Here is a 27,640-nt window from a genome sequence, read left to right as displayed (position 1 = left end):
GCGTCGGTAGCATGTTTCTAGGCGCAGGGCTACACCATCCCGGTGCTGAGTAGCAACAACAAGAGATTGCACTCACAATTAGGAGACGAAAGTGAGGATCTCACGTATTATTAACATGATACAAAGCTTACTACGGTGCTGACAATGTCCACTGATTGACAGACACTCGTCCTCGTTAAGCGCATTACAGATGAAGCTATTCCCTTCAGTCTAGGGTATCATCCTATCCAGCCCTAGCCGGCAGGATGTGTCTTCTCATCCTCAACTGCTTCCCCATCCGGCCGAAGATAGATTGCTGTGATCAGGTGCAATATTTGCCTAATTAACTTAGTAGTAGCCTATTCGCCTATTCTGCAGCCATGACATTCACAATTGATGGCATGCACAACCCTGCACTATAACCCACGGTATCACGGGAGAGAACAAAAAGATAGCGTATATATGAAATCATGTACTCGTCTACTTAATAGAACATACGAAGACAGAAAGAGGGATCATCTACCACTAGAAAGACGGCGCATCCCACGCCCGCAACTCCACCAAACAAGCCACCATATCCGGCCGGTTGCAATCCGTGGCATACGCCACCGGACCGCGACCATCAAGCGACGTCAGCTGCAGCAAGACCGGACGCATCGCAACCATCACGCGCACATACATGGGGGACGCGTAGCGCAGCGCCTGGAAGAACATCTGATCATCAAACAGCTCCTCCAAGACCAGACCCGACTCCAACCCCGTCCTCACCATCCGCTCCACGAGCCCGAGCTCGAGGTCCAGCGTGCGAGCCCGATAATCCAGCAGACGCGGCATGGCGCACTTGACCCCGGCGTCCAACAGCAGCCTGAGCACCGCAACATCCTCCGCCGTCGCCTTATTGGCCCAGCAATCCAGCGCCATCTCCAGCCGACTGGACGTGACATTGGGATCGGCGCCATGCTTCAGCAGCACCTCCACAACCTCCGGATGCCTGTACAGCACCGCCAGATGCACCAGCGGCTGCGCCTGGAGATCGTAGCTGTCCGCGCTGATGTGGAACCTCGTGAGCGCTTTCGTCACGAGCCCTGCATTGCCGGCCCGCACAGCCTCGACGAGAGGCTGGGGTGGCAGCGCCCGCGCCGTGCGGTAAGTGCGCATCCGCGGATGGCCTTTCGCGTCCGGGGCCGGGTACGTGAGCTCGTGGTAGTGCACCGCTTCGGCGAGGCAGCACTCGCGCATCTCGGCGATGAGGCTAACTAGTGCTCGTCTGAGGCCTTTGCAGGTTAGCGAGAGCGCGAACGCAGTCTTGGGGGTCATGTACTCGCCGCAGCTGAGGATTAGCTCCGGGGGCAGCGCGTGAATCCCGGTCGTGTCTGCCATGGTGGTTGCGCTCGGAGAGCTCGACTTGCTGGTTTTCTCGAGGAGTTGCGTCCGGGCGTACCTGTTTGGCCTTTTGCGGGGTAGGTAGAGTTACTGTTCTGTGGGCCTTTTTTTGAGTATAGGCAGTGATGATGAACACTGGCTTACCCTGTGCGAGGTTCCCTGGGCATGCATGCTTGGTACGTGTTCCTTTATATGTAGGGTGTAGGGGTTTCTTTGGAGAGAATAGATCAGGAGTTGATGGAGGGTTTCGGGAGGAACTCCGGGTGATAAATGGGGGGATGGATCGAATTGTTGTGCTTTGAGACGAGAGGGGGAGCAGGAGTGGTGGCAAGATGCTTGCACTGATAGCTTGTAAGGACTGTTGTGTGGGCAGTTGCTTGGAGGTTCATGGCAATGCTGATGAGCTTGCCCGGAGAAGATTCCCGAGGGAGACACTGTTGTTGCGCGTAGACTCAAGTGACCATACCAATGAGCATAAAAGCAGCGTAGAACGATTATAAGACGCTCCTAGTCACGATCCTCACAGTGCTCAGATAAAGTATTACTAGCCCCCAATTTATTATTCCTCGAGAACGTTGTCCACAAAGCATTATATACGTCTACTCGTGATGCTTGCATCTCCTGGTGAAAGGAAACGACAAAGAGTTAGACAGAGACTCGAGAGAAAGACAATGAAATCTTCAGAAGCTTATCCTTCAAGTATACTAATAGTGGAGACCATTGACCTACCTTCACAACCATGGGTACTCATGACCATCCTCCCCAAAACTCTTGCCAGACCAAAGCCAGCCGTATTTACCGACGAAACCAACCGTCTCGGCAGTTTGATGCCCACGCCCTAAGGGTTTTGGATTCGGCTGATCGGGCGCAGGTGCCCGCTTGCTGTGGATCGAAGGGGTTTCTTCCCAAGCATTCGGTGACTAGAACGCGGTGCCCACCAACTTCCAAGCTATCAGCCCACTGCATCAGCCTCGATGGAATCAAAGATGACAGCACAATACATAAACCATCCCAAGTCTTCGGTAACTAGCCTTGCCCTAAAGGTACCGAACTCGCGATAGACGGACCCACCGGACCGGTCGAGACCCATCTGGGCGGGTCCACTGTGGCTGGACGGGCATCTGGAAAATTGGCAGTTTTACGCGAATATGCTCATCTTTGTGCACATGTGTCTTGCAGGCAAAGACTGTATGAAGGGTTGAGGTCTCTTGGGACTACAATGATGAGTATAGTCTTACTTACAATTGTCTCGTGGGCAGATTCTGATATAATGGACTTGAAAGGTGGGAGGGCGAGCACGGTGAAGGATGTTACTTGGTAACAGGGATAAAACTTGTGCTGATCTTAGACAAGGCAAATTCACAATGGGTATATATCAATAGAGTCTGCTTATATGCAGTGGTTAAGGCGACTACAACGCTTCAGTAAGATCCCACTCAACGGGTTAGTAACATGTCCAACGACTGACTATACCTGCCCCGAAAGGAGACGATCTCGCACGACCCCAACCCCCCTCATCCACACAAAGTAGACCCCCGCGGTCATCAGGGTCTGCACTGCAACATCCATAGGCGATACCGTCATCCTCTGCCGCAAGACAACCTCCAGCAAGCCTGCTCGCCCTATCACGCCCACCACGAAGAGCGATACCTCCACAAGCGCATCCAAGATCAGCGGCGAGTACGCCACCCCCGGCGCAAGGAGGTACCGCACCACCATGGTGGCATACAATTTCTGCATGGAGAGCGTCTGCTCACTCACCACGAAGGCATCCATGAAACTCGGCGTCGAATGCCAGCGACACCAGTCCAGAATGGGAAACCCGCCGGAGACTGCACGATGCCCTTTATCCCTCGGAGTGGGCGAGGAGCTCACGATCTTCTGCAGCAATGCTGGGTCTGAGACCGCGATGTTCTGCGAAACAGTATCGGCCTCTTGGCCTGTTGCGCGCATCTCCGTCGATAGTCCCTCCCAGGCGGTGGGGTAGTTGACGATGCGCGTGTAGAAAGGAGGATCGAGGACTTCGACGGTCACGGTCCGCACGGATGTGCTTTCGAAAGTGCATGACGCGGATCTCATGTGGATGGTCTCGCCGGAGAAAGCGCGGCAGGGGATGTAGGTTAGTTCCACCGGGTCGGGAGAGGAGGAGACACAGTGGGCGAGATAGGCGCGGAAGAAAGGTTCGAGTTGCCTAGCAAGGGGTATTGTCAGTATAACCCTCAAACAGGGAGCATGCACGGGGAGAGGCCTACCGTTCAGCCCGGGTCGGATGGCGCCCGATACTCCCACTGCGCACCGGGGTCTTATCCATCATCTTCATCAGGCCCTTCCAGCGGATGCGCAACGCCTCCAGCACGATATACGGCGTCGTCAGCACGCCCGGCAGCGTCCACCGCAGCGCAATCCGCGCCAGGTCCGTGAACCCCATCTGCGCGGGATCGAGCGGCGCGCCACAGCAGGTGATCCGCGTGACCATCTTGACTTTCCCCTCCGGGCTCAACGTGTTGGTGTTCAGCAGCGTGGCATTGGGCTTCCACGCGGCGCCGTGCGCCAGATCCATGAACCGGTTCGCGATGGCGCCGTCGACCTTCTCGAACGGCGAGGCGAAGATGAATTTCTGCCAGGTGCCCTTGTAGTAGGTGGATCTGGGATGGGAGGATGTGGTGCGGATGGTGGAGGCGCTGTCGAGGAACCGAGGTTTGTCGATCTCGGTCCCCTTCTCCGTAGCAGGGATGGGGTTCTCGCCGCGCTCGACCCGGAAGAAGTAATTGCGCTTCTCGTCGTAGGAGTTGTTGATCTCCATGATCATCGCGTCGAGTTCGCGGTCGGCGTTGTAGAGATACCACCACGTCACGACACTGCGCGACCACCAGAAGAACCGCGGGACGGTGAGGAGGTACGCGTGGGGCCATTGGGAAGGGTCCTCGTTCTGCTGCAACTGTTAGCTTATATTCCCGAACTTCTGGAAAACAGGAGCAGTACCTCTTTCAGCAAGTATCGATCCAATTTCGCCCGCATATCGAGATCCTGATCCCCGCGGTGGAGGTACCGCTCCCCGTCGACACTGAGCCAGCACGTCGCCTGCGCCAGGAAGGACCTCCACGATGGACCCGCATGCGTCGAGTCGCGGAGTGTCAACCGCTTGTCGTCGATCGCGAGCAGGTTGCCATAGCGCGCGCGCATCCCGACGGGGATGCCGATCATCAGGAATCTGTTGGCGAATTGGTCCTTGACGGGGTTGAAGCGCACATGATTGAGCTGCACAGGAAATAACAGGGGCTTTCCGAGGACTGATCGCGGATCATCGGAGAGGGGGACCACTGGACGTGATACCAAGAAGAGGCGCAAAAACATGAAGATTAGAACAAGGCATGGCGTCAACAGAAGCAGGGCACCCAGTGCTGTTAGGGCTGTCAGGAGGAAGGCCGTACTTCGGTGCCTCAGGCCGGCGTACAGGGCTAGAGTGACGAGGCCTTCGTACGGCATTGTGCGTTGACCGACACCCTTTCAATAGAGGACAACAAAGAATCGAGAATGGGATGAAGAGCACACAATGGAGAGCTGTACAAAAGTCTTGTTAAACGATTTCAGTTGCAGGGAGCAGCTTTATACATTGGAATTGATGCCTACAGCTGAGCCGTATCGGCAATGCCGTAGCCAAGAGGCTTGTTTTCTTCCCCTAGCACTGTCGAAAAAGATTTCCCAACCCAAGACACCAATACAACAGTACAAGCAAATTACCTTTATCTATCAAAATTGCAAATACAATGACCGAGACAACCAAACAAGCTGCTTATGCAGGACCAACAGATCGGTCTAACCGCAAAAGGACGCCTGGCATGACTGGCATGACGCTAAAAGAAATGTGGCTGAAATCTCCAGCCGAAGCGCGTTCAGCCAGCCAGCCCCAAACCCACAGAATGACATCTGCTCGGGTCGCTCCGGAAGAACAAAAATGATCCAGACAAAAAAAAAAGCTCAAGCTTCACCGTTCGTAGATCCAGTCCGCAGAGATATTCCAGTGTGTGGACCGCCAGAGGTGGAGAGAGTTCCAAGGGTAGAGGAACCAATTCTTGCCCGTCAACTTGTCGATGAAGAACTGCGATCGCCGTCAGTTATGTCCGTCATTCGATGAAAGTGGGGATACAGTCATCACGCACACTAGAGCAGGAGCTGTCATGTACTGTACGATCGATCGCCGCATGAAGCTCGTCGGTATACTCCCTCTCACTGCCGACCTTGACCTCGACCAGAGCAGCCTGGTTCAGCAGCACCGGTCTGATCAAAGCGATGATCATGTCCACGTAACTATCAACTTGGTCAGCTAGCCAGCCAGGCAGAGACACAGGAGGCTGCATGCAAGCCCAACCGACCTTTCAATCTGGAATGTCGTCGACGTGTGGACCCCACCCGAGTTCGGGCCCAGCACGTAGAAGAAGTTCGGGAATCCACTCATGGCAATCGACTTGAAGGCGGCCTTGGATCCATACTGTTGCCAGTGTTCTTCACGCGTTCGGCCATGCCGGCCCCGAAGGTGCGTCTCGTAGTGCGTCAGGGCGAATCCCGTTGCCAAAAGCTGGAGCCACGAGTCAGTCTGCCCCGTTCATGCTAACGAGGGATCAGTGGTCTGGTGAGAGAGGCTTACGATCAGGTCGGCTGAAATTTCCTCCCCGGAATGTGTCACGATCGAGCGTGGCTTGACCTCAGCGATGGGGTCGTTCGTTAGGCGAATATTGTTTCCGTGTAGAGCTGCAGAATAGCTCCGGTCGAACAGCCGTCTCTGCATGAACAGAACAAATGGTTAGGTCACTTTCAGTTCAGCAAAGCCACAGCGCGCGCGCCCCGCCCATACCTTACAGCCGAACTCGTATTGCGGTATTAGCAAATCCCAGTATTTTTCTGCACGAGCCCGTTAGTCCCCTGTCGCTTGCAATTACCCCCAAATGGCGGAGATCCATACCCGGTGCAGCTTTGTGTACATACTCCCGACTCGCCTTCTCGGCGCTTGCTCGATTCACACGGCCCTCTTTGCTGCGCTGGAACTGCGAGAACCCGGTTTCCATGTACACAAACATCGCCCACCGGAGCAAACACAGCAGAAACGGGAGATAGCGGAAGACAGCTCGCCATGCTTCAGTGATGCCGTAGTTCATGCTCGGGACAATGTGGTGCGGTGTCTGCGCCACAGTCTTAGCGGATGGGGTTGTTTTTTCAACCCTACAAAGGGGAAAGTCAAAGGTGGAGCAGAGAGCAAACTCACTCTCATGAATTGGGTAACGTAGCTTGCCTGCTCACAAATCGCTGGCACTAGTTGAATAGCCGATGCTGCGGTCGTGGTCAGCATACCTCTCGCCATGGAAGGGCTTTTCCCGCTCCAGCCCTACCTCCATTGCCTATAACCGCCACCTTCTTGCCACGCAGGTCCACGTCCTCGCGCCACCTTGCGGTGTGGATGATCTGTCCCTCGAATCGCTCAATGCCCGGGGCCGTGAATGGGAGCGGATTGACGAGCGCCCCGACCGCTGAGATGAGGATCCGACACTCCTGCGTGAACTGCTGCCCGGTCGAGCGGTCCCGGAGGGTGACCACCCAGGTGCGGGTGATGTCCTGCCAAGCGGCACCGACCCATTCGGTGTTGCCGATGAAATGCGGCGTGACGTCGTAGCGGTCTGCGACGCTGGTCAGGTAGTCCAGGATCTCGGCCTGCGAGGGGAACCATTCGCTGAAGTCGGGGTTCGGGGCGAAAGAGAAGGTGTAGCAGAACCCTGGCACGTCCACGGCACAGCCCGGATCTGCAGTTCTCAGTAGGATGATCGGATACATCGGGGAAGGGGCAACGAACATCGGTTCACCCACCACGTTCCTCCTACGCCAGGATTTCGATCGTAGATACAGTAGTTGTCCAGGTTGTAGGTGCGTTTCAGTTGACAGGCGGTGACCAGGCCTGAGATTCCGGCCCCGATGATGATGACGGCGGTAGGGGGCTTGGATGGTAAAGACATGATATCCAGCTGTCTGGGGCTTCGGGGCTAACCGATGCTAGGTGGTCGGGAGATTGAGGGCAAATATTCCTTGTCCGTGCCTTTACTCCTCGACTCTATATATACCCCGGGTTGAGAGCTTGAAACGGGTCAAACTCTGAAGCCCCGAGCAACTATCCAGCTCTGCAGTATAGATCAGGCAGTTCGGCTATCTCCCAGTTGCCTACTGACGAGATGTTCTGGAACACCCCTCAGCAAAACGAAAAATACGTGTTCGTAATCTACTCCGACAGGTATGTGACGGACCTGCATGAAGCCGACACGTCAGTCGATCCCCACTTTCGCAGCTGTCGCTCAAACGCCCGATAGCGCGAACCCTTCCATAAGTGTCCGGCAGTTTGGTGCCCTCTCACCGTTTTGCTATGGACGAACCATTGGGTTGCAAGTGTATGTTATGGCTCCGCTCATAAAAAAGCTTCCGAATCAAGTCCGATTCTATGGTTTGGACAGAATCATGAGACTCAGTCCACCATTGACAACGCGCAGGAAATAAAAGTCAAAGAAGAAAAGGAAAGAAAGCCACAAATGGCTCAGCCAGCCACACAAACTGCAGGAGGCCGACGCTTCAAAGTGTTAGGCAACATCCGACACTGCCTTAATCCCAAGCGGGCTGGGCTGAACCCCGCGTGCCCTAATTCCCAAGCCACTCTACACGAAGAATCAAAAGCAGGATGGACTGTACAGCATTGCACACTGCAGAGAGAATTTTCCGACCGGCAACAACAGCCACATTGGACAATACACCATGTTCATCAAACGTCTCAATCCCTTGGACTTCACATTGTTGGCATCTGCAGGTAGCAGTCCAGTATCCGAGACATTATCTTCGATGCCTTTGGGCAAACAAAGTATCAAGAACGGTGGGGCCGGAGATCGCCGTGTAGATGGGGGACTGGGGGATCAGGATGAGGATTCAAAATTCTTCTGCCGTCCCCGGGAGAAACAAGGTAGGTTTGTATCCTATAACCAAATATGAGGCTTGGTACCATGGCTTTCGACCGCTGCGAGTATTTCACGCTCCGCAATGCTTGAATCGGCCCACCCTGAAGGACGGATTGCATAGCATGACAGGATGTCCGTATAGCAATGTCGACAAGCTTATGTTTATTCATCTACATACATTGGTCTGACATGTTTTTATCGTCTTTGAACATAATAGAGCTCATCATGAGGATATAGGTATATTTAAGGAAGGTAAGAGGGAGGGAGGGGTTGTGCGGAGATATGCTTAGGGAGAAGACAAATCAGATGGAGCTCATTATTGCATTACCTTATCCTTATTGAAACGGTGAGCCTGAGCTTATGAGAAAGATATCAAACTGATTAAGTCCACAAAGTGAAATTTGATAGGTGAGTTGTATCGAGTCAACCGACGAACAAAATATTGTCATCGGATAAAGACCATAATTGAAAAGATTCTTTCATGGGAATAGAGGGGATATCTCCGTCATCTGCTTTTATCGAACTTAGAGCTTATCTGATACTTACTGTATTCACTTACAGGTCACCTTTTCATCTGGTTTTCGGTAATGTGGAAGATTCACTTCTTCCATGCCCTAAACTCATTCGACCTTCTGCGATGGTCGTCTTTGATACCATAGGAGATTTCCGGCTCCCATCAAGAACCAATTTCCATGAAAGAACAAACACATCAAGAAGCCAATGATATAAATAGATTGGATGGTTCTTGCGTCTTCAGTCTAGGATAGTACCAGAGCCCATCCAACTTGCATGTATCAAACACGACCACTATGTCTAAAACCCCAGCTGGACATCGAATGCCCACCGAGTTGCTTCTCGAAGTCGCCAAGTGGATGGACGATCAAACGCTGAGCCGGCTTTCCCGCACCTGCAAAGGCTTCAGGGATGAATTCAGGGACCAGCTACGTGAAAGAGCCATCGCGTATGCCATGCCCACGCTCAACCCGGAATATTGGCAGGATGTGATTGTCGACGCCATCCGGAAATTGCACAACCCGGGCGACAATATCACGGCCGTCGCCCGCTCCGCCCTCTCCGGCATCATCAGCGACCAGCTCTCGTTGGACTTGGAGTATGAGCTCGAGGCCTTCGTGCCGCGCCAGCCCCTCTACGATGCCATCTGCCACAGCCAATACGACACCGTCGAGCGGCTGCTGCGCGTCGGCGGCGTGGACGTCGCTAATGGCCGGAGCTACCATAACGAGCCGATGCTGCACATCGCCGTGGAGTTCGGGCACGTAGAGGCCGTCCGCTTGCTCCTGGAGCACGGGGCAGACCCCAACGTCGAAGATGATGAGCAGGTCCGTGCCCTGGACAAAAAACCGCCGCGGCAGCCACGCGCGGCGATCTACCGCCTGCTCCTCGACTCTGGCGCCATTCCCAGCTCCCTGCACTTGTTTGGGACGGATGTCTTGGACCTCAAGGGCGGGGCGTGCCTCCTGCTCGACGCGTTCGAGAGCGCAGGCGGCACCGGCCTCGACGAGCCCGAATGGTGGGGGATTTTCTTCAGCGCTATAACCGGTGAGTACCGGAACTTTCTGGAGGAAATCTTTGATCATCGACCCGACCTCGTGCAGCTCTCACGCGAGGACCCCGTCGAGCAAAAGGTCACGCTGTTCGATACAGCGGTCAAGCTCGCCCGGTTTCAGATCGCCGCGCTTCTCGTGCGAAAGGGGGCCCCCCTGCAGGACGCACCCGCGGATTATTATTTCTACAACGACAAGATGAGACGCATCCAAGTTCCGTATAGGGAGGTGTGGAAGGTGTTGTTTACCCGGGCTCCGCAGGAGCTGCTGGACGCCCTGCTCGAGCGGCCGGAGCTGCGCGATTACGAATTCAAGGACGCCATTCGCGAGAGAGCCAGTGTGATGCGTAAATTATTAGGTTGAATGGGTTTGGCCCGCCTGCTGACACCACGCGGATGTAGACGGGGATTTAGGTGTTGAATGTGAAATGTGCAAAGCTATTTTGATGTCCGAGTGTTGAAAATTCCAACAAGGTGTCGATGTGCTAACGAAACGAATAAGCCTGACCAAAAGATACATAACCGTGTTCAGTTGCGACTGACTGCCGTGGAGTCTGGGTCCGAGACAGATTACAGGAAAAATTGAACCAACTTTCCACAAAACCTGTCACCCTTTGATGTGGCTTGTTGACACCGCAGTTAATCCTAACTCTATAGGTCCACCAGCCTCCCAGTTCCCAAATCATGCTAGCCATCTTTACCCTGCAATGTTATCATTTAAGAAAGAGTATCCCACGAATGAAGCAAGCTGCAGTCGACCGTCCCAGGACTGCTGCACGTTATGTCTCATCATCATTCATCGAACTTAGTGGGTAGCCTCGACTTCCACTGGCTTTTGGCCCGAGTGAGAAGCTTCTCATCGGACAACATATCCCAGCCCAGGAGAGCCAACCCTTTGGCAACCGCTATGGCTTCTTCATGTGCTTCATCCGTACCAGCGCACGCGGTGAAAGAAGGATGGTGGGGAAAGCACCCATCAGGAGCTGGAATAGCAAACATCGAATGCAGTGTAGGAGCAACATAGCTCACGTTTCCTGTGCCTTGTCAGTCTCTTCCTTCATACTGTCCATTTGAAAACCTACCAACATCAGACGACCCGGTCAGGACCTTCTCGTACTTTTCGATGATCGATCTCCCACACGCTGCCATATGCTTCGTGTATCGCTGGCATAAGACATCATTGAGTACGATATCGGTATACAGGCCTTCCCTGTTGCCATATATCCGTTAGCAACACATAGAAGGATTTGGGTCAATCCAACCTACTCCACAATCTTCACAGTACAACCGGTGACGACAGCAGCCCCTTCAATACACAAGCGGACTCGCGCAATCAGCTTATTGAGCTGGTCCAGAGTGGGGCTGCGAATTTGCCAGTAGGACTTGGTGTACGCAGGAATCACATTGGCGACCTTGGGGACATCCAAGAAGGCGCCATGAATCCGCTCATCGGGGAGGATCTGCTGCCTTAGAGTCGAGATCCCGTTGTAGGCCATGATCAAGGCATCCAACGCGTTGACGCCCTCCCATGGATTGCCTCCAGCATGGGCATTTTTCCCAAAGTATTCCACGAAGAGCTCCTTGCGCGCATTCATGAGTATACCCGCCACACCGTCGCTCGGCGTTCCCACGATATCCTTCGGGCCAGGATGTCCAGGGGTAAGTCAGCCATAATCGTGAACCCACGACACAAAAAGTGTGTCAATGACGGGAATGGAAGTTCTCACGCCATTAATGAGGCATCGACTCCCTGGTAGGCGCCTGCATCGATCAATCTCGCCTTCCCTCCCCCGTTCTCCTCAGCAGGCGTGCCGAGGAGCTGGATGCGGCCGCCAATTCCATATTGTCTCTGCAGATGGCTCAACGCCAGAAAGGCCGCGATGCTGCTCGTCGCGATGAGGTTGTGTCCACACGCGTGCCCGATCCCAGGGAGCGCATCGTATTCCGCGTTGAGGTTGACCAGGCGACCCTCGGTGCCGCTGATACATTCGAAGGAGGTATCTACCCCGTACGCATGCCGCGTCACTGTGAAGCCTTGCTTCTCGAGAAAATTGCAGATCGCATCGTGGGCTTGGTGTTCTTCGTAGGCAAGCTCGGGGTTTGACCATATCTGAAAGCAAGTTTGGTCAGTGATTGCCAGCGCCTAAATGAGGACTGTTGAACTCCGCAGACTGAGCTGACCAGGTGATTGAGCTGACGCAGTTGCGATGCAACTTTCTCGAGAGCACTGTCGATTGCTGTGCGCACTTCCTCGGGCGGGACTGCAGTCAGCGGGGCCGCAGTCATATTGGGCGAGTTGCTTGATTGAAATGAAGAAGTATGAAGGCCTGGCATTGGAACTTTAGGAAAGTGTGCGATGAATGGATATTTAACTATGAAGCCCTGACAAGGCGTGTTGCTTTATCTCCTTCTACAATTCCTCGCAAACGGTATAGACACATCAGCAGCCGGGAAGAACGGCACTATCGTAATTCAGTATGAGTAGTTCGGCTCTTAGAAGTCAAGGAGGTGATGCATAGTGCGGTGCATAAACACAAGTTGCTGCATAAGAGATGCTACCAGCATGCAGGGCTTATCTGTCCAAACGAGAGGATAGGACCTGGCAGGCACAGCCACCAGATAACAACCGACACGCGGGCACCAATCAGTCCCAGAACATTTTGCCGAGCATCGGTGGCTTGGCTTCATCTTCGCTAGTCACCTTTTACGGGTTTGCCGACCTGCTGTTATACTTCTCTATACCTGGTCTCTGATTAAATCGATAAGCGATGAGACCTTTCCGCGGGAAATTCACGTCGCCTCCCTGATAAGACCTGGAAAAGGGGCTTGAACTATCATGTTTGCCTATCAACCAACGCCATCGTGTTGGCGGCTTGCATAGTCGTTGACAGAGCGGTCATTGAATACTACTGGAGGATGGGAAATGATAAGCTTGGATTTATATAGTGCAAACATGTAGGATCCCTCTCAAGAAACCATACTTCTGATACCCACATAGGTTGGAAAAGGTGCCTTTCACTTCCTGTGCTATGGAGAAGTCTCCAGAATCCCCATTTGATGAGAAGCTGCCATGCGCTATCACGGAGACAACGCAGGAAACTAGTGTCGGCGAGCTTGCCGAAGTTCTTGCGCCATCACCTGAAGCGGAGCGCCGGCTTCTATGGAAATTGGATTTCTTGTAGGTGCTCAAAAACGCAGCCGAATCGAAGTCACTCGCTCACCAGATTGCTAGCTTGATTCCGACCATGGGAATATGCTACATGCTTCAGTACATGGACAAACTGGCTCTGAGTCAAGCGACACTCTTGAACCTACGACAAGATCTGGTCAGTATCCTTGAACTTTCCCCTGCCACAAAACGACGTGGTTAACTAGTATGGCCGTTGCAGGGTCTTCATGGCTCGCAGTATACATGGTGCTCGGCCATCTTTTACTTCGGATATCTGGCCTGGAGCTGGCCGACGTCTTACCTGATTGTCCGTTTGCCTCTGGGCAAGTATCTGGCAATCTCCGTGTAGGTCTCCATGCATGCTTGCAAGTCCCGTTTGAAACATGGTTAATTATACTGTCACAGATTTCTATGGGGTGGTATTCTGATGTGCCACGCAGCCTGCCAGAGCTTCCAAGGCTTGATCACAGCTCGATTCTTCCTGGGGGTGGGCGAGGCGGCGGTGGCTCCGGGGTTTGGCCTGATAGTCGGGATGTTTTATAAACGGGATGAACAGCCCGCGCGCCAGGCGGCCTGGTTCGTCGGTAATTGTGTTGCGAATTTGATCGGAGGTGTGACTGCCTGGGGAATCGGCAATGCCGCGTCCAGCATTCAGAGCTGGCGTCTGCTGTTCCTGGTTCTGGGTGGCATTACTTCGGGCTATGCCATCTTTCTTCTTCTGGTTCTGCCCGACTCCCCCTCCACGGCGTTCTTTCTCAGCTCAAATGAACGCAGGACTGCCACGCAACGAATGCTGAGCAATGAAACAGTGGATGTGGAAGAAGCCCCAGGGGGCGCAAAGTTCCATTGGAACCAGGTTTGGGAATCGGTGCAGGACCCCCAGGCGTGGTGTTTGGTTCTGTACACATTCTGTGTCAATCTTGCCAACGGCGGTCTTACCAGCGTAAGGTCATCTCATTAATTCCAGCTGGCGTCAAGTGCTAACTGTCAGATATAGTTCTCCGCCATCATTGTAGCAGGCTTCGGCTATTCCAGCTTCAAGTCTCTCCTGCTCCAGATGCCAGTGGGTGCCGCGCAGCTTGTGTTCCTCATCATCACCGCCGCCATTGCCACGTTCATTCCATCCTCTCGGATTCTATCCATGATTCTGAACGTTGTGGTCGCCATTTCCGGCGTGGCGCTCATCTATACCTTGAATGACAGCCACAAGGTCGTCAAGCTAGTCGGACTGTCCTTCGTCGGAGCCTTCGCCGTCAACATCCCTCTTGCGCTGAGCATCATCAGCTCCAACGTGGTCGGACGCACGAAGCGAAGTACCGTCAGCAGTGCCGTGTTCGCTGCCTATTGTGTTGGCAATATCGTCGGTCCGCAGTTCTTCCTGGCGTCAGAAGAGCCGGTCTACGCGGTATGTTATGGAGAGCGGAGTACATTCTTGATAACATGTTCCTCATTGGCTAACTTCCTTCGAAAACAGACCGGCATTCGCGCCTCTCTTTGTGGTCTGGCTTTAGGTGTTCTCTTTCTTGGGCTTTTATCCGCGTACTATGTCTGGGAGAACAGACGACGAGATGCTTTGTACGGCCATGTCAATAACCTGCATCACTTTCCGTCTAGTACGGCTCAGGCACCAACCAGCCATACAGACAGACAGAATACGAGTTTTCGCTATGTTCGATGAGATGAACCCCATGTCAACCCTGCTTTGTGGGATGCACTGTGCTGCTGGTGGCGTGTTTAGAAGATCGAACAGTGTTTTTCTGAGATTAGCTTGGATGGTGCTTACTATTTGAACTCGTTCCACTCGCAGTGAAAAACCAGGGTGTATGGTGCTAATATTTAACTGTATGCATATACCGTTACGCAAGACAGCTATGTTTTGAACTGAATTGCCTGCTCTGTTGCCTTGAAATGAATTAAGTTCCTTTCCTACGTTGTTCTCAGAAGTCTCTATTTTCTGCGGATACTATTCAAAGCAGCAATTAGTAGATGCTGCAAGGTGCACCCCGTGGGATTTTGAGACTCTGAGCCATGGTTGAGGTGCTCTTTTTGCACAACCAGCTACGTGCAGACAATCTTGATGTTTCAAAGAATTCCTGTCGACAAATTGAGAGTATGCGCTCCACTTGAGGCTTCTTGTGGAGTGCACGGGCCAATTGAGGCCCATATGACTTTTTTGTTTGTGATGATAAGTTGCCGAACATCAAAGGGAAGAAGACAAAGTAATTAAGAACAAAGCCATTGTTTGTTGTGACTGTCCGCTCTACTCTGTTATCCTTCCCTTCCTTCAGCAGCACTTTATTCCAACACAAAGACTTGGTATTGGCAGCAGACCCATAGAGCGCCGGCTTTTGTGTTCTTCCCTGCAGGGACCAAAAGACATATACATCGATCCACGACCGACAACAATGCGTAAAGAGAAAGAGACGTGTCTCCACTCCCGTGTCTCTCTATGAGAAGGTTTAAATAGGGTCTAGAAACCCCTCTTGTATTTTCCATTCTATGCTTGTTCTTTTCCGACTGATCTTCCGAAGACCAATTCCATACGATCAATTTCGAAGTCTTTACCATCAAGATTCATCCTACGCGTCAACCTTCCAACAGAATCACCCAACATGTCTCAGACACTCCGACCCCTCGACGAAATCATCGACGTCCCCGATTACAAGATAGAATATTGCTCCGGTGCTTGGCCTGAGTCCCCCGCCCCTTTCTATCATCCTATTCTTACCCACCCTAAACACGACTGACAAGATATCCACGCAGACATCGATTCCGCCGAACAACACGCCTTCAAATACAACAACTGCTCGTTTCTACGAAGACAAGACCTGATTCGTGGGTTCTCGAAGAGTGTCCGGCGCAATGCTTGTCAGAACTGCTGGGAGAGTGAGATTCAGCACCAGGGGCGGCGCGTTGCTCTCTACAGGGCTGCTGTTAGCGAGGCCAGAGCGTATGTCAGACGTCATGCTCGCTCGTCGTGAGAAGATGGGAAGGGGATGCCGAAGATCGTCCTCATTGGTGCTTAATTCGTGGAGTATCGGCGCAGGCTCACTTGGACGTGTGAGACGCATCCCTAGTGGTCTTCGTCCAGATGATGCTGAGTTCACCCTCATCAAAAAGCCTCCCATATTAGCAAGCAAGAAATGAGTGATCGTCCACTCTACCCCATCCTCCTGTGCGCGTGCTTGCAACCCGTGGAGGTTACGCTTTGCTTCCCAAAGATCATACCCATGTTTTGCGAGAAGCACCTCGGGCGCGATAACTGTAATCACGAACCACACGAGGTGATGTGTGTACTGGTGACTCCAGTACTGGATCTTGCCGTTGATTCTCTCGCGGCCTGGGAATGTCCGGGTGCTGAACCGTCCAGGTGCAGAGGATAATCCTGAGAAGATTGACCCAGAGAATAGTGAGGGTACCGCGCGTATTCGGGGCGGAAACATAATTCACTGTCTCCGCGGGGAAGGGTGCAGTTTGTATCGAACCTGGTAAGCGCATGAGCGTAGCTGCAAAAGAGACCAAGAATAAAAAAAAGCATTGTGTCTGTCGTGGACGCGAGACTTCACGAGGGGTACGGGATGCAAAACTTGGATAAGGTTTGATGAACCTAGCCTGGGGATAAGAAAGAGAAATCTCGCCTAGATATCTAATAGCCAAGGCTACGCCAAGCATTACCAAAGACCTGAATAAGGCTGCTAAATGACTCAATCAGTCCCAGCATCATCGGGAAAGCGCATATATGATAAAAGTTTGTACAGCTGGCTGCTCGTGTTGTCTCAAACGAGAGTACTAACATAGTAGACACCCGAGACTCCTGACGATAAATCAATAGCTGTTGCGCGAGGTCCGCAGTTTGGCATCTCTGCAGCTGGACTGACTTAAGTGTCGATCATCTATAGCCTGAGTCTAATTATCCTGTCGACTGGCCAATCCTGGCACATATATCATCGTTCACCCCTCTGACAGGACCGAATCAAACTATGAGAGCCAGCGATTGGTTGGGCAAGAGTGAATCTAGAGCCTCAACGCCAAGGAAGAATATCTGTCAAACTCTAAATACTCCGGCCATCGTGGTATGGCAATAGGTGACTCCCTCCCCCCCCTCCCCTTTCCTTTCTTTTCCTGGGATGTCGACAAATGCACGTTGAAGAACACTCTGGAATAACCTTGTCCCCTCACCCCGCCCAACATGATTGTTATAAGCAAGAAGACCTCTCCACTGTATGAGATGCCGGATGCTATATGTCTATCAGCCTCTGGAACTACCACGCATGAAAGTAATAATCCTGATGTCGTCGTTCCAGCTATGTTGAGCCAGGACAAGGCATGGCGATTTTGAGTTTGTGAGATTTAGTCGTGGAGGTCAAGTTGATATATTTGTTGTGGTCTGAGATTGTAGGTGTTCAAATGTGCGAGACGATGGTCAGTCTTCAGACGCATCCTGTATCCGTGTCTTAGAAATGGAAAAAAAAAAGAAAAACAAGAAAAAGAAAATAAGTCGGTATGTGGAGTGTATATTGAGGGTAACAAAACGCACAGTATAATGCGGGCTAAGGTGTCGGATAAACAATAAATCCAAAACATAAATCTTTATTTGCCTGTATCTCTTCATCTGAGCTATCACTGCACACTTTGATGGGTTTCTATGTCTCACTTTCGCACACAGATCCACTGGCAATATTTTTGCATTGGCGTATTTGCACGCCCAGGGTATCTGAAGATAGCTAAAATTAGTCATCGAAGCAACCATAATCAAATCAGTGCTATCATGATGAGTTTGTAAGGAAAGAAACGGTAATATTGAAAATAAAATCGAGACTAAGTTGAACTAGCAACAGGGATCTTCTTACAGCCACCATGTCAGTCTGCCTTATCGCCTGAAGAAACACTTTTGGGAATTTAGATTTAGGTGGGCGAAATCCATCACATCTTACCATGGGAATCTTCACCAGACAGACAACCCGACCCGTGCCCGGCCATGAAAGCATGTCACTCATCCCAATTGTTGATCCTTTACCGTTGTTATGAGCATACCAATGCCGGCGCTGAAAGGAGGGCGTATGCAGATATAAAACAGCGACTTTGTCACGGAACCATTGTCTTTGTGTGGTCATACGCCAAAGAAGCATTCGCTGCCCGACAAAGGCGACAGCTCCCTTTTTCGTTGCATTTGAACGAACCATACCCCTATAAAAGGGGCGTGTCCAGCGCTCAACATCGAGCCCCATCTCGACCATCCCAATCACCTCACCCTACATCTCTTCCCCAGATAACATCTCCCGCCCCTTGACCTGAAGTATCTGGCTCTAACTCACAGGCCCATCGCCCTAGGACCCAAAATGTTCCGCCCCGACTTCTACTCCTCGCGTCAAGAAGCCGCCGTCCGACAGTTCGCGCATACCCTCGCCTCGACCGCCACGGGCCGTTTCTTTGTCCACATGTGCCACGAGCTCGACGCCGGGAAGTCCCTGGACTGGGAGAAAGCCGTGGGGGAGCTCGGGGCGACGTTCCGGGGGATGCGGGCGCGGGCCGTGAGGCCCCTCGTGCCGCGGTACGCCGGGCTGGTCTACGACGGCTACGACGGAGCGGTCCGGCTCTTCACCGAGCCGGCCACAGACGACGAGGACCCGGTCCCCTTCACCCGCGACGGACGAGTCGAGTTCCGCGTTCAGGATAAGAGCGATCGCGCGACCATTCTGGAGTGGGCGGCGAACTTGCCGGCGTGTGTGAGTCCTGCTGCTGCTGCTGCTGCTGCTGCTGCTGCTGCTGCTTCTGAGGCGGGGCTAGAGACGAAGCTCGTGCTGGATACGGGGACGGCGCCGACAGTGAGGCATTTTGGGAGTCGCTGGGTCACCTGGTTTCACTATGCTGAAAGGGTTCCTGTCACTGATGGGGAGGTTGAGGAGGAACCCTGAGGCGAGGTCGTCGAGCTCGTAGGGATTTGGGTTTGTCTGGTTTGCAACTTGGAAAGTGTCCGTGCTAATAGCAGGTAGGTTACCTAGTAGGTAGGGTTTGCAACTCTGTGAGGGGCTGAGTAATGGCGACGAGCGATGATTGAGCTTTTTGTGCAAAGTCTGGTAGTTCAATTACCTAGCGACTAGGTAGTTAGGTACTACTAGGTAAACAATACGATCGGTCCTTCCAAGGAGTAGTCACATGACTTGCGCTTCCCCGGATGGCGGAGGAGGGTCTGGGGGCCTGGGCGATCCAAGGCCCCCCCGCCCCCGCAGCGGCAGATCCAGGCCGTACATCCAGATCAATACACGTGTGTTTGTATATAATGGAAAAGGAATAATGTCAACAAAGGTGCTTTTAAAGATGCTTCAACCGTCGTATAACCAGTCCCTTACAGAGTTGCGTAAATACACCCTTAAGGAGCTGTGTTGTGTTGTCGAAATTTATTTCTATATTTTTGCAGCTCATCATATTAGACCTACAACCTCAGTCTAGATCGAAATAGGTAGAAAAGCTTACAGGTCGGAGAGCCGACGGGAACTTTTATAGTTCGTGTACTGAATACAGATCATTTCTTCCTTCACTACATGTTCTTTCATTGAGGGAATAAGTGAGATTTGTAAAATTCATATCATCATTGGAATTGAATCAAACCCAGCCGTGGCCGATGGGGGCTGGAGGCTGAGGGCTGGAGCCCCAAAACTAGAGCACGCTCCGGTTCTCCATCAACTTCCAGAACTGAAGCCCCTCAACGCGGAGAACCTCGAACTCACCCTCCACCAAGGTCTCAGGGGTCCAACGCAGCTCGTCGGGCTCCAGCCAATCGTCCATGAGGTCCAGACGGTCGTTCAGCAGGGTCAGGATGTCAACTGGGCTTTCGCTTAGGTAACCTGCCGATAGGATGACTCGCACAAGGACATGGTCCGGGGACGGTGCTTTGGACTCAATGCCCCAGATATAGTCTCTAGTCATGCCATTCACGGCATCCTGAAGCGCAGAGTGAATCTCCGGCCCCCAGCATGTGGTCTTCTTGGGGACCCACAGGTCAACGAAGAAGTGATCCTGAAGGAGGTCCCTCCAGGCCTTGGGCGCATCGGTCATTGTTGTGCTATGATTTTCAGGAGACATTGCTTTACTTGGGCAGTTTTGATAGATATGTTGATGGGGTTTTGTGATGGGGGTAACGGTTTACTTGAAGGGGATGGGATGGTAGCTTTAGGGTTAAATATACTGCGAGATAAAGCGGCAATTGATTCCAAAGCAAGTGCCATGTTGTGAAAGTCTTCAGAAAGATGCTTTGTTGCCGGGCAAGTTAAAAGCAACCAAGAACAAGAGGACCGGAGGGTTATGAGATGTTTCCCTTCCCCGCCAGTCAATGGTCTCTCCTCAGTCGGAGGGTTCCATCTCGCGCCTATCGATGCTGGATGGCTTCACAGATGCCGGGTTCGTTCTACTCGTGGGGCAAAGAGATTGTGGAGCCTTTCAAGTAAACCGTCGATTAGAAAGGGTGCTCTCTGGGCCATGTGTGTAGTAGGTCTGCTCCATCGCGGAGATCTCCATCAGATTAAAGCCACACATTACGTTCTGATCACCCATCAGAATTGACACGATAATGTGATAGGGGATTTGGGGTTGAGTATACCTTATATGCTGATACCGCCGGTGCTCTGGGACTGCAGGGGGGGGCGCATCCCGATATTTGAGGCCTGGTCCGTGAGGCATCAAGCACGGGCCGCGTTTCTCCGAGAGCTGAGCTATCACGTGACCCTCGTTACTCGCGGGCGGGAATCTCTTATCGTTCGTTGCTTGTTCAATCCCGTCGCCCGTCGCCGCAACAATCAACCTCAACCTCCATCCTTTCGAATCCTTCATCATGGCAGACACTACGACGGAGACCACGCCTCCCAGCGTGGCAGAGACCACGCCAACAGAGCCTACTCCCCAGCCCGACGCGGTCGTCAAGAAGCGCATCATTCGCAAGAAGCGACGCCCCGCGCGCGTCCAGGTCGAAGCCGACAAGGCCAAGGAGATCCAGGCCCAGTTCCAGCCCCAATCCGGCACAACTTACAACATCTACTACAACAAATGGGCCGGCGGCGATCGGGAGGACTCCTCGCAACAGGCGGCCAAGACACGGTGCAATCTTGCCCGCGACTCCGGCTACACCAAGGCCGACGCGCAGCCCGGCGCACACATTTGTCTCCACTTTGTAAGTTTCCACAATTCTCGTTGCGTCGGCGAAGAGACAGGTGCTAATCTTGGTGCGTTTGTTGCTCCTAGGCCCGAGGCCTTTGCCACCGTGGTCAGGACTGCGAATACCTTCACCGCCGACCGACGATTCATGACATCACCCCCCCTCAGATGGACGTTTTCGGTCGCGAGAAGTTCAACGATTATCGGGATGACATGGGCGGTGTTGGTAGCTTCTTGCGGCAGAATCGGACGATCTATGTTGGTAAAATCCATGTCAGGTACGGTCTTCATCTCATTCCCCCGGTCGCCTTCGCGCGCAGATGACTAACGTGCTTCCAGTGACGACATCGAGTAAGCAACCCTCCATGCCCTTTACACACCGGACAATCATCGGGAAATGACGAAATAATTTCTGCTTCGCTGCGATGGGCTGGGATACACTTGTAGGCGGAGGCTGACCAGATGTCCGACAGGGAGGTTGTTTCGCGTCACTTCGCCGAATGGGGCGAGATTGATCGGATCAGAGTCTTGACTAGTCGTGGTGTTGCATTTGTACGTGCTGATCCGCCTCGGACCCTGCGTCGAGCTAACAGTCCTAGGTAACCTACAAAACCGAAGCGATGGCACAATTTGCCAAGGAGGCCATGGCCCACCAGAGTCTCGACCACAACGAAATTCTGAACGTCCGCTGGGCCACGCAGGATCCCAATCCACTGGCTCAGAAGCGGGAAGCCCGCCGCATCGAAGAGCAAGCCGCGGAGGCTATTCGGCGCGCCCTGCCGGCGGAATTCATCGCCCAGATCGAAGGCAAGGATGCCCATGCGAAGAGACAAAAAACCAGCTACGACCTCGAGGGCTATGATGAGCCGGACCAGGTGCGCTTTGCCGTGGGTTTGCGGGGAACTGGAGACGATCAGCACGAACAGCTTGCACTGCCGGAACCGCAGGACCAGCACCAGCCGGAGGAAATTCCGCCGGCGCAAGTCGCGCAGGGCGGCATCTTCTCCAGCAGTACTCTGGCCGCATTAGGGGCTGCTCGCGCGTCGGTTTCGGCAAAGTCTCAGCAGGTCGCCTCATTACAGTCGCTGGTCGCCTACGACAGTGATGACGAGTGAGGCAGATAGGATAGATGAATGGGCCTTGAATGATGACGGTTGATGGGGACGTGGTCCCTATGGCAGCATCCGAGCTCATTGCCGATCTGTCCGGTGTCCTTCAAACCCCCCAGCATCAAGTGCGGCCAATGTCCCTGGGTATGGTGGCCATGGCTTCCCACCTTCACACGTCTCCAGATACGCCGCGGCACCTGCTGCCGGCGACCTCGGCCAATCGCAGGGCGCAGGCGCCCACCACAGACCAGGTGCCATAACTCTGGTCAGGCGAGCAACCTTGTCCGTTGGAGCGGAGTTGAAAGCCGGATATGCAACAGGCACAACGGGATACGCATACCAGGGGTTGCAATGCGCGGCCAAGGCTCAAGTTCATCGCGGGACCGGCAGTCCAGTCTGTATCTGCTCTGTGCGCCGTGTAATATTATGGTAGATTAGCAAAGTAGCCATTACAACCACTAGCTTCGACTTGGTTCTATCCAGAGTCATGTCTCGTATGCTGTCCCTTCATGATAACGCCTCTCTCCTCAAGAAGCGCGCTTATCTTCGAGGCTTGTCGCAGGTAGTTCAATACAAACTCGTGGATGCGGAATGGTACACGAGGCACCTTGTAGGGCAGGAAAGAAAGTGGTTTAGTGAACCAGATTTCCAGTGTGACTTTCCCACGCATCTGAGACCCCATCGGAGTCGGATAGTGTGCTATGAATACCTAGTAACAATTGGAACATGAGGCTGCGATCTGCATGTAGTGTGTAACAGATGACGACAGGACCACAGAAAGAAAGGTCCAGCTATGACTAGACGAAAGTCGGCACAATCACAAGCTGGGATGCAAGTGCATTATCCTCGACGTTTTTGTCTCAGTATATCTTATATGTACCTGGAACCAGCAGTGACAATGCCACCATGAAGGCACAATTCCCGAGCAGTAGCTGAGCTGTGGCAAGCACCGACAATTCTTTGTTGTCCTTTCCAACTTAGGGAACTACTGAATGGCATCGTTACAGCGATATCAACGCTCCTAGTCTTCTGGTAATCAGGCAAGAGCTCAGCTGCAACTCAAGGTGAGGTCGTCACATCTACATACATGGCGAGCCCACCTATACTCCCATATCAACCACTAGCGGCAGTCTACCCTGCATCACCACATGCAAAGCTGAGTCAAATGAATGGCCACTATTACCCGGGGGGTTGGTCATACCCTGCATTGATCGACTATAAAGAGTCCCTGGGAAAGAAGCGCAAATAGTTCGTCTTTCCTACCGCGGGAAAAAAACCATGCTGAATCACACAATGCTCGATTCAGGCTTCACAGATTGTATGAACGAGCTGGAGGTCGTCATAAGGAGGTGGTACCATATCTCTCGTACTTGCATCTTCATTCCTGGCGATGCTACGTGCTCTACGCTAGGATCTGCGTCGAGACACCATTGGAAGTTCTGTCACTATCGGAACTGAATCATAACTGAGGAGACAAAAGACATCTGAAAATGAGCCCTCCACAGTCGACTGGCTACGCGGAACTCTCCTCCTCAGTCCACGGATAATCGTCTGAAGAATGATAGTAAACACTAAGGTAAACCCCCGTCTTCTCCGTGTACGCAAACGAGATCCAAGACGTCAACCGCGCCGTCTTCTCCAGATCCCTGTCCGGGCTGCCTGATGTCAGTAATCGTCTTAGACAACTTTCCTATGCGCCGAACTCACAAGTAATCCCGCACAGTCTCTTCGTAGCCTTCCCCATATTCAACCAACCCAATATCACTGAGATACTGCGCAACCCCACGCACAATCTTCGCATCATTCTCCCCGTGAATGGGGAAATAGAATTTCGTTACCGGGATCTCCTCGCCGGCCTTCATCTCGTAGTTCCACACCATAGGCGTGGGCGTGGAGTCCTTGCCGTCATCGAACCCGCCCGTGAAGGCGCGGTGGCCCTCCTCCACCTTGGTCAGCTGCCACAGCTGGGACAGATACTTGAGCCCCTCCTTCACGGTGGACGTGTCTGCGCGGCCGCCCAGGGTCCAGATCTCCTCGATCTTCGACCAGACGACCTCGTTGCTCGAGCTGTACAGCTTCAGCCGCGACTTGGCCGGGTCGACGCAGTCGAAGGACCAGAAGGCCACCTGGCTGTAGCCGTTGGTTTCTTCGAGGTATTCGTTCACCTTGTCGAAGGAGGGGAAGTGCCCGATGCGATCGGCAATCGGCTGAATTGACTCTGCGAACAGCTTGCCAAACGACCGCCCACTGGCGTGGCACTTGAACCCCGGGAAGGTGTACCCCTTCACCGAAACGGCCTGGGGTCGGAGATCAAACCCGAATGCGCTCTGCGAGGTGAGATTGCTTCCTTCCATCTTGTTCCTGGTGAGTGAATCCTTGTCCGTGGCGGAGAGGGTATGGTGCTCGAGGAAGTGGTGGAACAGCGAGGCGTCGAAGCCCGGGATCTGGACTTCCTCGAGCCGCTTGAGCAGATCCAGCACCGGTAACTGGTTGTACAAGTCCTTCTCCGTCCCCGATTCCGCGGAGACGGGCTCGTATCCGATGCGGACGACGGGCTCCGCGCCGCCCTTTTGCTGGTAGTTGACGCTGAACTCGAGCGGGAGGCCGCTTCGTGTGATGGCGCTGCGGAAGGCGAATGGATAAGGGCCTAGGTGAGGGATGAGGACCTGAGTGTAGAAGGTGAGGGCTTCGAACTGGCGAGAGGTGTTGTAGTTCGCTGAGATGAGGACTTTGTTGAGCAGCTGCCCGGTCTTCTCCCACCAGGCCTTCTGGTGGGCGTCCGGGAAGACGGTGTACTTGCTGAGGATTTCATATGGGGTGGGTGTAGAGGTTAGGGTTGTCTGTTTGCACAGGCTCGCGGGTTGGCTGGGGACCGTCATTGTGATGGTTTTGGCAGTACAGAGGAACAGTGACAGTAAGGTTGCTTGCTCTCAAGCCTACACCAAGCCGATAAATAACATTTATATCCGGTTCCCGCCAAATAGGCTGCACAGGCTACGCACACCGACATTTGCGAGGAGCATCCTCACTTGCGTTCGCCCTAGCGTTGCCAACAACACTCCTGTCGCTGCTGTACTTAGTCCGTGCATGTCACCCAGTCCACCTGTCTCACGTAAGGAGCGCTGCCAGACTGACCATTGCGTGAATACCGGTCTCATGTTGACCACAGCAATGCGTAATGGTGCAGGAATTTAAAGGACACAGGTTCGAAGTGAATTGATTCCAGCTCGCACGGGTGGAGTATATGCTTTCTTATCTAGACAGCTATGTATTGATAGAATCTCAATCGGAGGCAATTGAAGAATCTACTACAGCAATGCGACCAGTTCGCTGTAACGAGTCCACAACCTCCGCAGGTCCTTTTCCCAGGCAGTAGACGTCTGCTTGCGACACATAGCCTCGTCATCCCATCCTTCACTCCCTACTCCTAGCCGGGTAATAAAAAGATCATTTGGATCCCAGCGACGCTTGGTTGCAAGGAGCACATCATACTTCTCGCCCCAGAATACGCCTGCATGGTCAGCCTCATGTGGGAAGGGAACACCCAGATACCCAGCAATGGTAGCGCTCTCCAGTGAATCGATTGCAGGGAGCTGAGTATGCTTCAGCTCTTCCTCGGCTTGCTCGTAGGCCTCCCAATTTGGATCCAGCGGGAGACCCCGGCCCAGGGTGAGGATCATCGCGGCCGAGTCCCACGCTGGATGGAGGGAGTGGGGTACATGGCTCTTTCGCTCCACGCTGAGCCCAGGCGCCATTCCGTCTAGACTTATCATATCACCGGGGTGGTACTTCAACTGGGAAAGCGCACGGGACAGACGCTCAGGGGCATTTAGCGAGCTTCCCGATACGAGGCGCGAACCCACCATGACGCCCACCCCAGCCATGCCCTCGGTGCTGCGACTGGCGTGGTATGAGGAAATCTGCGCAAAGTGCTCGTGGGAGCGCTGGACCTGGAGCCCAGCATTCTTCCAGCTCTCGAAGAGGCGATCGACAGGTGACATATTGCTTGTCTCGGTTTGATTGATGGAAAAGATCTCCGCTGAGATGAGAGACCCCGATTCAGCAAACGGAAAGGCATAGCTCTGAACTGCAATGCCTTGGTCTCCCAATTGCGGTATTGTGCCCATGATCTCCTGGACACCTGACCAAAATGCATCTCCTGGGCCTGCCTCGGCCACGGCAGTCAATCTGGCCACCTCCAGCGGCACATCAGGAAATACTCGGAACGTCACACTGGTGATGATTCCGAATGTACCTCCGCCGCCGCCTCGAACGGCTTGGAAGAGGTCTTGGTTCTGATACGCATTTGCAATCACGTACGCGCCCTGTTGAAGTCTTGTCAGCAAACCACCGAGGCCTTGCAAGAGGGAGATAGAACAGGGGGCTTACAGCTGCCGTGACCATTCCAACCTCCAGAACGTTATCAACGCCCAGTCCCTTGGACGGTGTGAGTATTCCATAACCACCACTTGCCATCCAACCGCCAGCGATGCCAACAGTTCCGCAACTCCCACCAGCAACGCTATACCCATGTTCTGCGGCTGATGCGTACAGATCCTCTGTCATGACGCCCGCCCCAACCGTCACTGCAGGGCCATAGTCTTCAGACTCGTACCCCAGCGGCGAAGTCGTACGGAAAGACGTGGTGAATCGAATCTCCTTGAGTCCAGCTGTATGGACCATTAACGATTCCGGGGAAGTCGAGCGGCCAGCGAGATCATGCCCGGTGTTTCTCACCGAGAGGCGAAGATTGTGGTCAGCAGCAAAGCAAACGACACCTCGCACCTGCTCCACAGTCTTCACGGAAGCCGCGTATACTGGCACCCTGCCCTGCTGGCACGTCGCATTTGTGATACCGTCAACGTGACAGCTTTCCTCTGCTGCTCGCCAATTCTCCCAATTGATCACTTGGAGCGACGCTGTTTGTGGGTACCGAAATCAGCGACTGCATCCCGCTTGAGCGTGCGGCACAATAGCTACCTACCTGGATTCAAAACGCGCCAGGTGCCATTGTGGAAGTTCTTCACGTACTCCTCGCACGCTTCCTTTGAGTATTGGTCGCCAGAACATACATGGCCGGCCGGCTTCAGCGTTTGTAGATTCCCATCGATGCTGTGATTGAGGTGTTCCCAGTCACTGGCCGTGGGCCAGCATACCTCGCCCGGTCGGCATCGACACAGTGACTGCGTTTGCGTGCCCCAGTAGCCTTTGAGGCCGGCTGATACGGCCAGTATGAGAAGAGCAAAACGAATCATCTTGGTCCATGCAGGTTGCCTCTTGTCTAGACACGCAGCGTCCGAGAATT

The 27,640-nt window shown here is 53.3% G+C and overlaps 10 protein-coding genes across 10 annotated transcripts; 4 read left to right on the top strand and 6 right to left on the bottom strand.

Moving 5' to 3' along the window:
- Positions 1-504: 504 nt before the first annotated feature.
- BO95DRAFT_492578 (uncharacterized protein) lies at positions 505-1,359 on the bottom strand (the record flags this gene model as incomplete). Its single annotated transcript, XM_025590720.1, has 1 exon — positions 505-1,359. One exon carries the CDS (start codon positions 1,357-1,359, stop codon positions 505-507), a length of 855 nt encoding a protein of 284 aa, XP_025447769.1.
- Positions 1,360-3,225: 1,866 nt separating this feature from the next.
- Positions 3,226-4,752, bottom strand: BO95DRAFT_323022 (uncharacterized protein; the record flags this gene model as incomplete). Its single annotated transcript, XM_025581825.1, has 3 exons — positions 3,226-3,553; positions 3,615-4,294; positions 4,345-4,752. Coding segments are annotated over 3 exons (1,416 nt in total), but the record flags the coding sequence as incomplete, so codon positions are not given.
- Positions 4,753-5,347: 595 nt separating this feature from the next.
- BO95DRAFT_350717 (flavin-containing monooxygenase) lies at positions 5,348-7,364 on the bottom strand (the record flags this gene model as incomplete). Its single annotated transcript, XM_025582052.1, has 9 exons — positions 5,348-5,461; positions 5,523-5,670; positions 5,736-5,938; positions 6,008-6,142; positions 6,215-6,261; positions 6,323-6,539; positions 6,623-6,687; positions 6,747-7,154; positions 7,205-7,364. The coding sequence occupies 9 exons, from the start codon at positions 7,362-7,364 to the stop codon at positions 5,348-5,350; spliced, it is 1,497 nt and encodes a 498-aa protein (XP_025447767.1).
- Positions 7,365-9,154: 1,790 nt separating this feature from the next.
- On the top strand, positions 9,155-10,273 carry BO95DRAFT_427059 (uncharacterized protein; the record flags this gene model as incomplete). The annotated part of the gene is made up of 1 exon (XM_025584779.1): positions 9,155-10,273. The coding sequence occupies one exon, from the start codon at positions 9,155-9,157 to the stop codon at positions 10,271-10,273; it is 1,119 nt and encodes a 372-aa protein (XP_025447766.1).
- A 428-nt stretch (positions 10,274-10,701) lies between these two features.
- BO95DRAFT_427058 (M20 family metallopeptidase) lies at positions 10,702-12,195 on the bottom strand (the record flags this gene model as incomplete). The annotated part of the gene is made up of 5 exons (XM_025584778.1): positions 10,702-10,943; positions 10,992-11,119; positions 11,176-11,526; positions 11,637-12,019; positions 12,091-12,195. 5 exons carry the CDS (start codon positions 12,193-12,195, stop codon positions 10,702-10,704), a joined length of 1,209 nt encoding a protein of 402 aa, XP_025447765.1.
- A 722-nt stretch (positions 12,196-12,917) lies between these two features.
- Positions 12,918-14,756, top strand: BO95DRAFT_492570 (MFS transporter; the record flags this gene model as incomplete). The annotated part of the gene is made up of 6 exons (XM_025590719.1): positions 12,918-13,087; positions 13,142-13,235; positions 13,299-13,423; positions 13,484-14,021; positions 14,076-14,483; positions 14,553-14,756. The coding sequence occupies exons 1-6, from the start codon at positions 12,939-12,941 to the stop codon at positions 14,754-14,756; spliced, it is 1,518 nt and encodes a 505-aa protein (XP_025447764.1). The 5' UTR covers positions 12,918-12,938.
- Positions 14,757-18,417: 3,661 nt separating this feature from the next.
- On the top strand, positions 18,418-18,993 carry BO95DRAFT_427056 (uncharacterized protein; the record flags this gene model as incomplete). The annotated part of the gene is made up of 1 exon (XM_025584777.1): positions 18,418-18,993. One exon carries the CDS (start codon positions 18,418-18,420, stop codon positions 18,991-18,993), a length of 576 nt encoding a protein of 191 aa, XP_025447763.1.
- Positions 18,994-20,854: 1,861 nt separating this feature from the next.
- Positions 20,855-22,423, top strand: cwc2 (active spliceosome conformation promoter CWC2). The gene is made up of 5 exons (XM_025592209.1): positions 20,855-21,242; positions 21,314-21,504; positions 21,566-21,577; positions 21,700-21,778; positions 21,826-22,423. The coding sequence occupies exons 1-5, from the start codon at positions 20,907-20,909 to the stop codon at positions 22,339-22,341; spliced, it is 1,134 nt and encodes a 377-aa protein (XP_025447762.1). The 5' UTR covers positions 20,855-20,906; the 3' UTR covers positions 22,342-22,423.
- A 1,425-nt stretch (positions 22,424-23,848) lies between these two features.
- Positions 23,849-25,214, bottom strand: BO95DRAFT_492553 (putative tryptophan dimethylallyltransferase; the record flags this gene model as incomplete). The annotated part of the gene is made up of 2 exons (XM_025590718.1): positions 23,849-23,990; positions 24,043-25,214. The coding sequence occupies 2 exons, from the start codon at positions 25,212-25,214 to the stop codon at positions 23,849-23,851; spliced, it is 1,314 nt and encodes a 437-aa protein (XP_025447761.1).
- Positions 25,215-25,643: 429 nt separating this feature from the next.
- Positions 25,644-27,590, bottom strand: BO95DRAFT_492552 (FAD-binding domain-containing protein; the record flags this gene model as incomplete). The annotated part of the gene is made up of 3 exons (XM_025590717.1): positions 25,644-26,660; positions 26,725-27,254; positions 27,320-27,590. 3 exons carry the CDS (start codon positions 27,588-27,590, stop codon positions 25,644-25,646), a joined length of 1,818 nt encoding a protein of 605 aa, XP_025447760.1.
- Between the last annotated feature and the right edge of the window lie 50 nt (positions 27,591-27,640).

This window comes from Aspergillus brunneoviolaceus, assembly GCF_003184695.1.
Source record: "Aspergillus brunneoviolaceus CBS 621.78 unplaced genomic scaffold BO95scaffold_2, whole genome shotgun sequence".
NCBI classification, from domain to species: Eukaryota; Fungi; Ascomycota; class Eurotiomycetes; order Eurotiales; family Aspergillaceae; genus Aspergillus; species Aspergillus brunneoviolaceus.
This window is presented reverse-complemented; position numbering and strand designations above follow the sequence as displayed.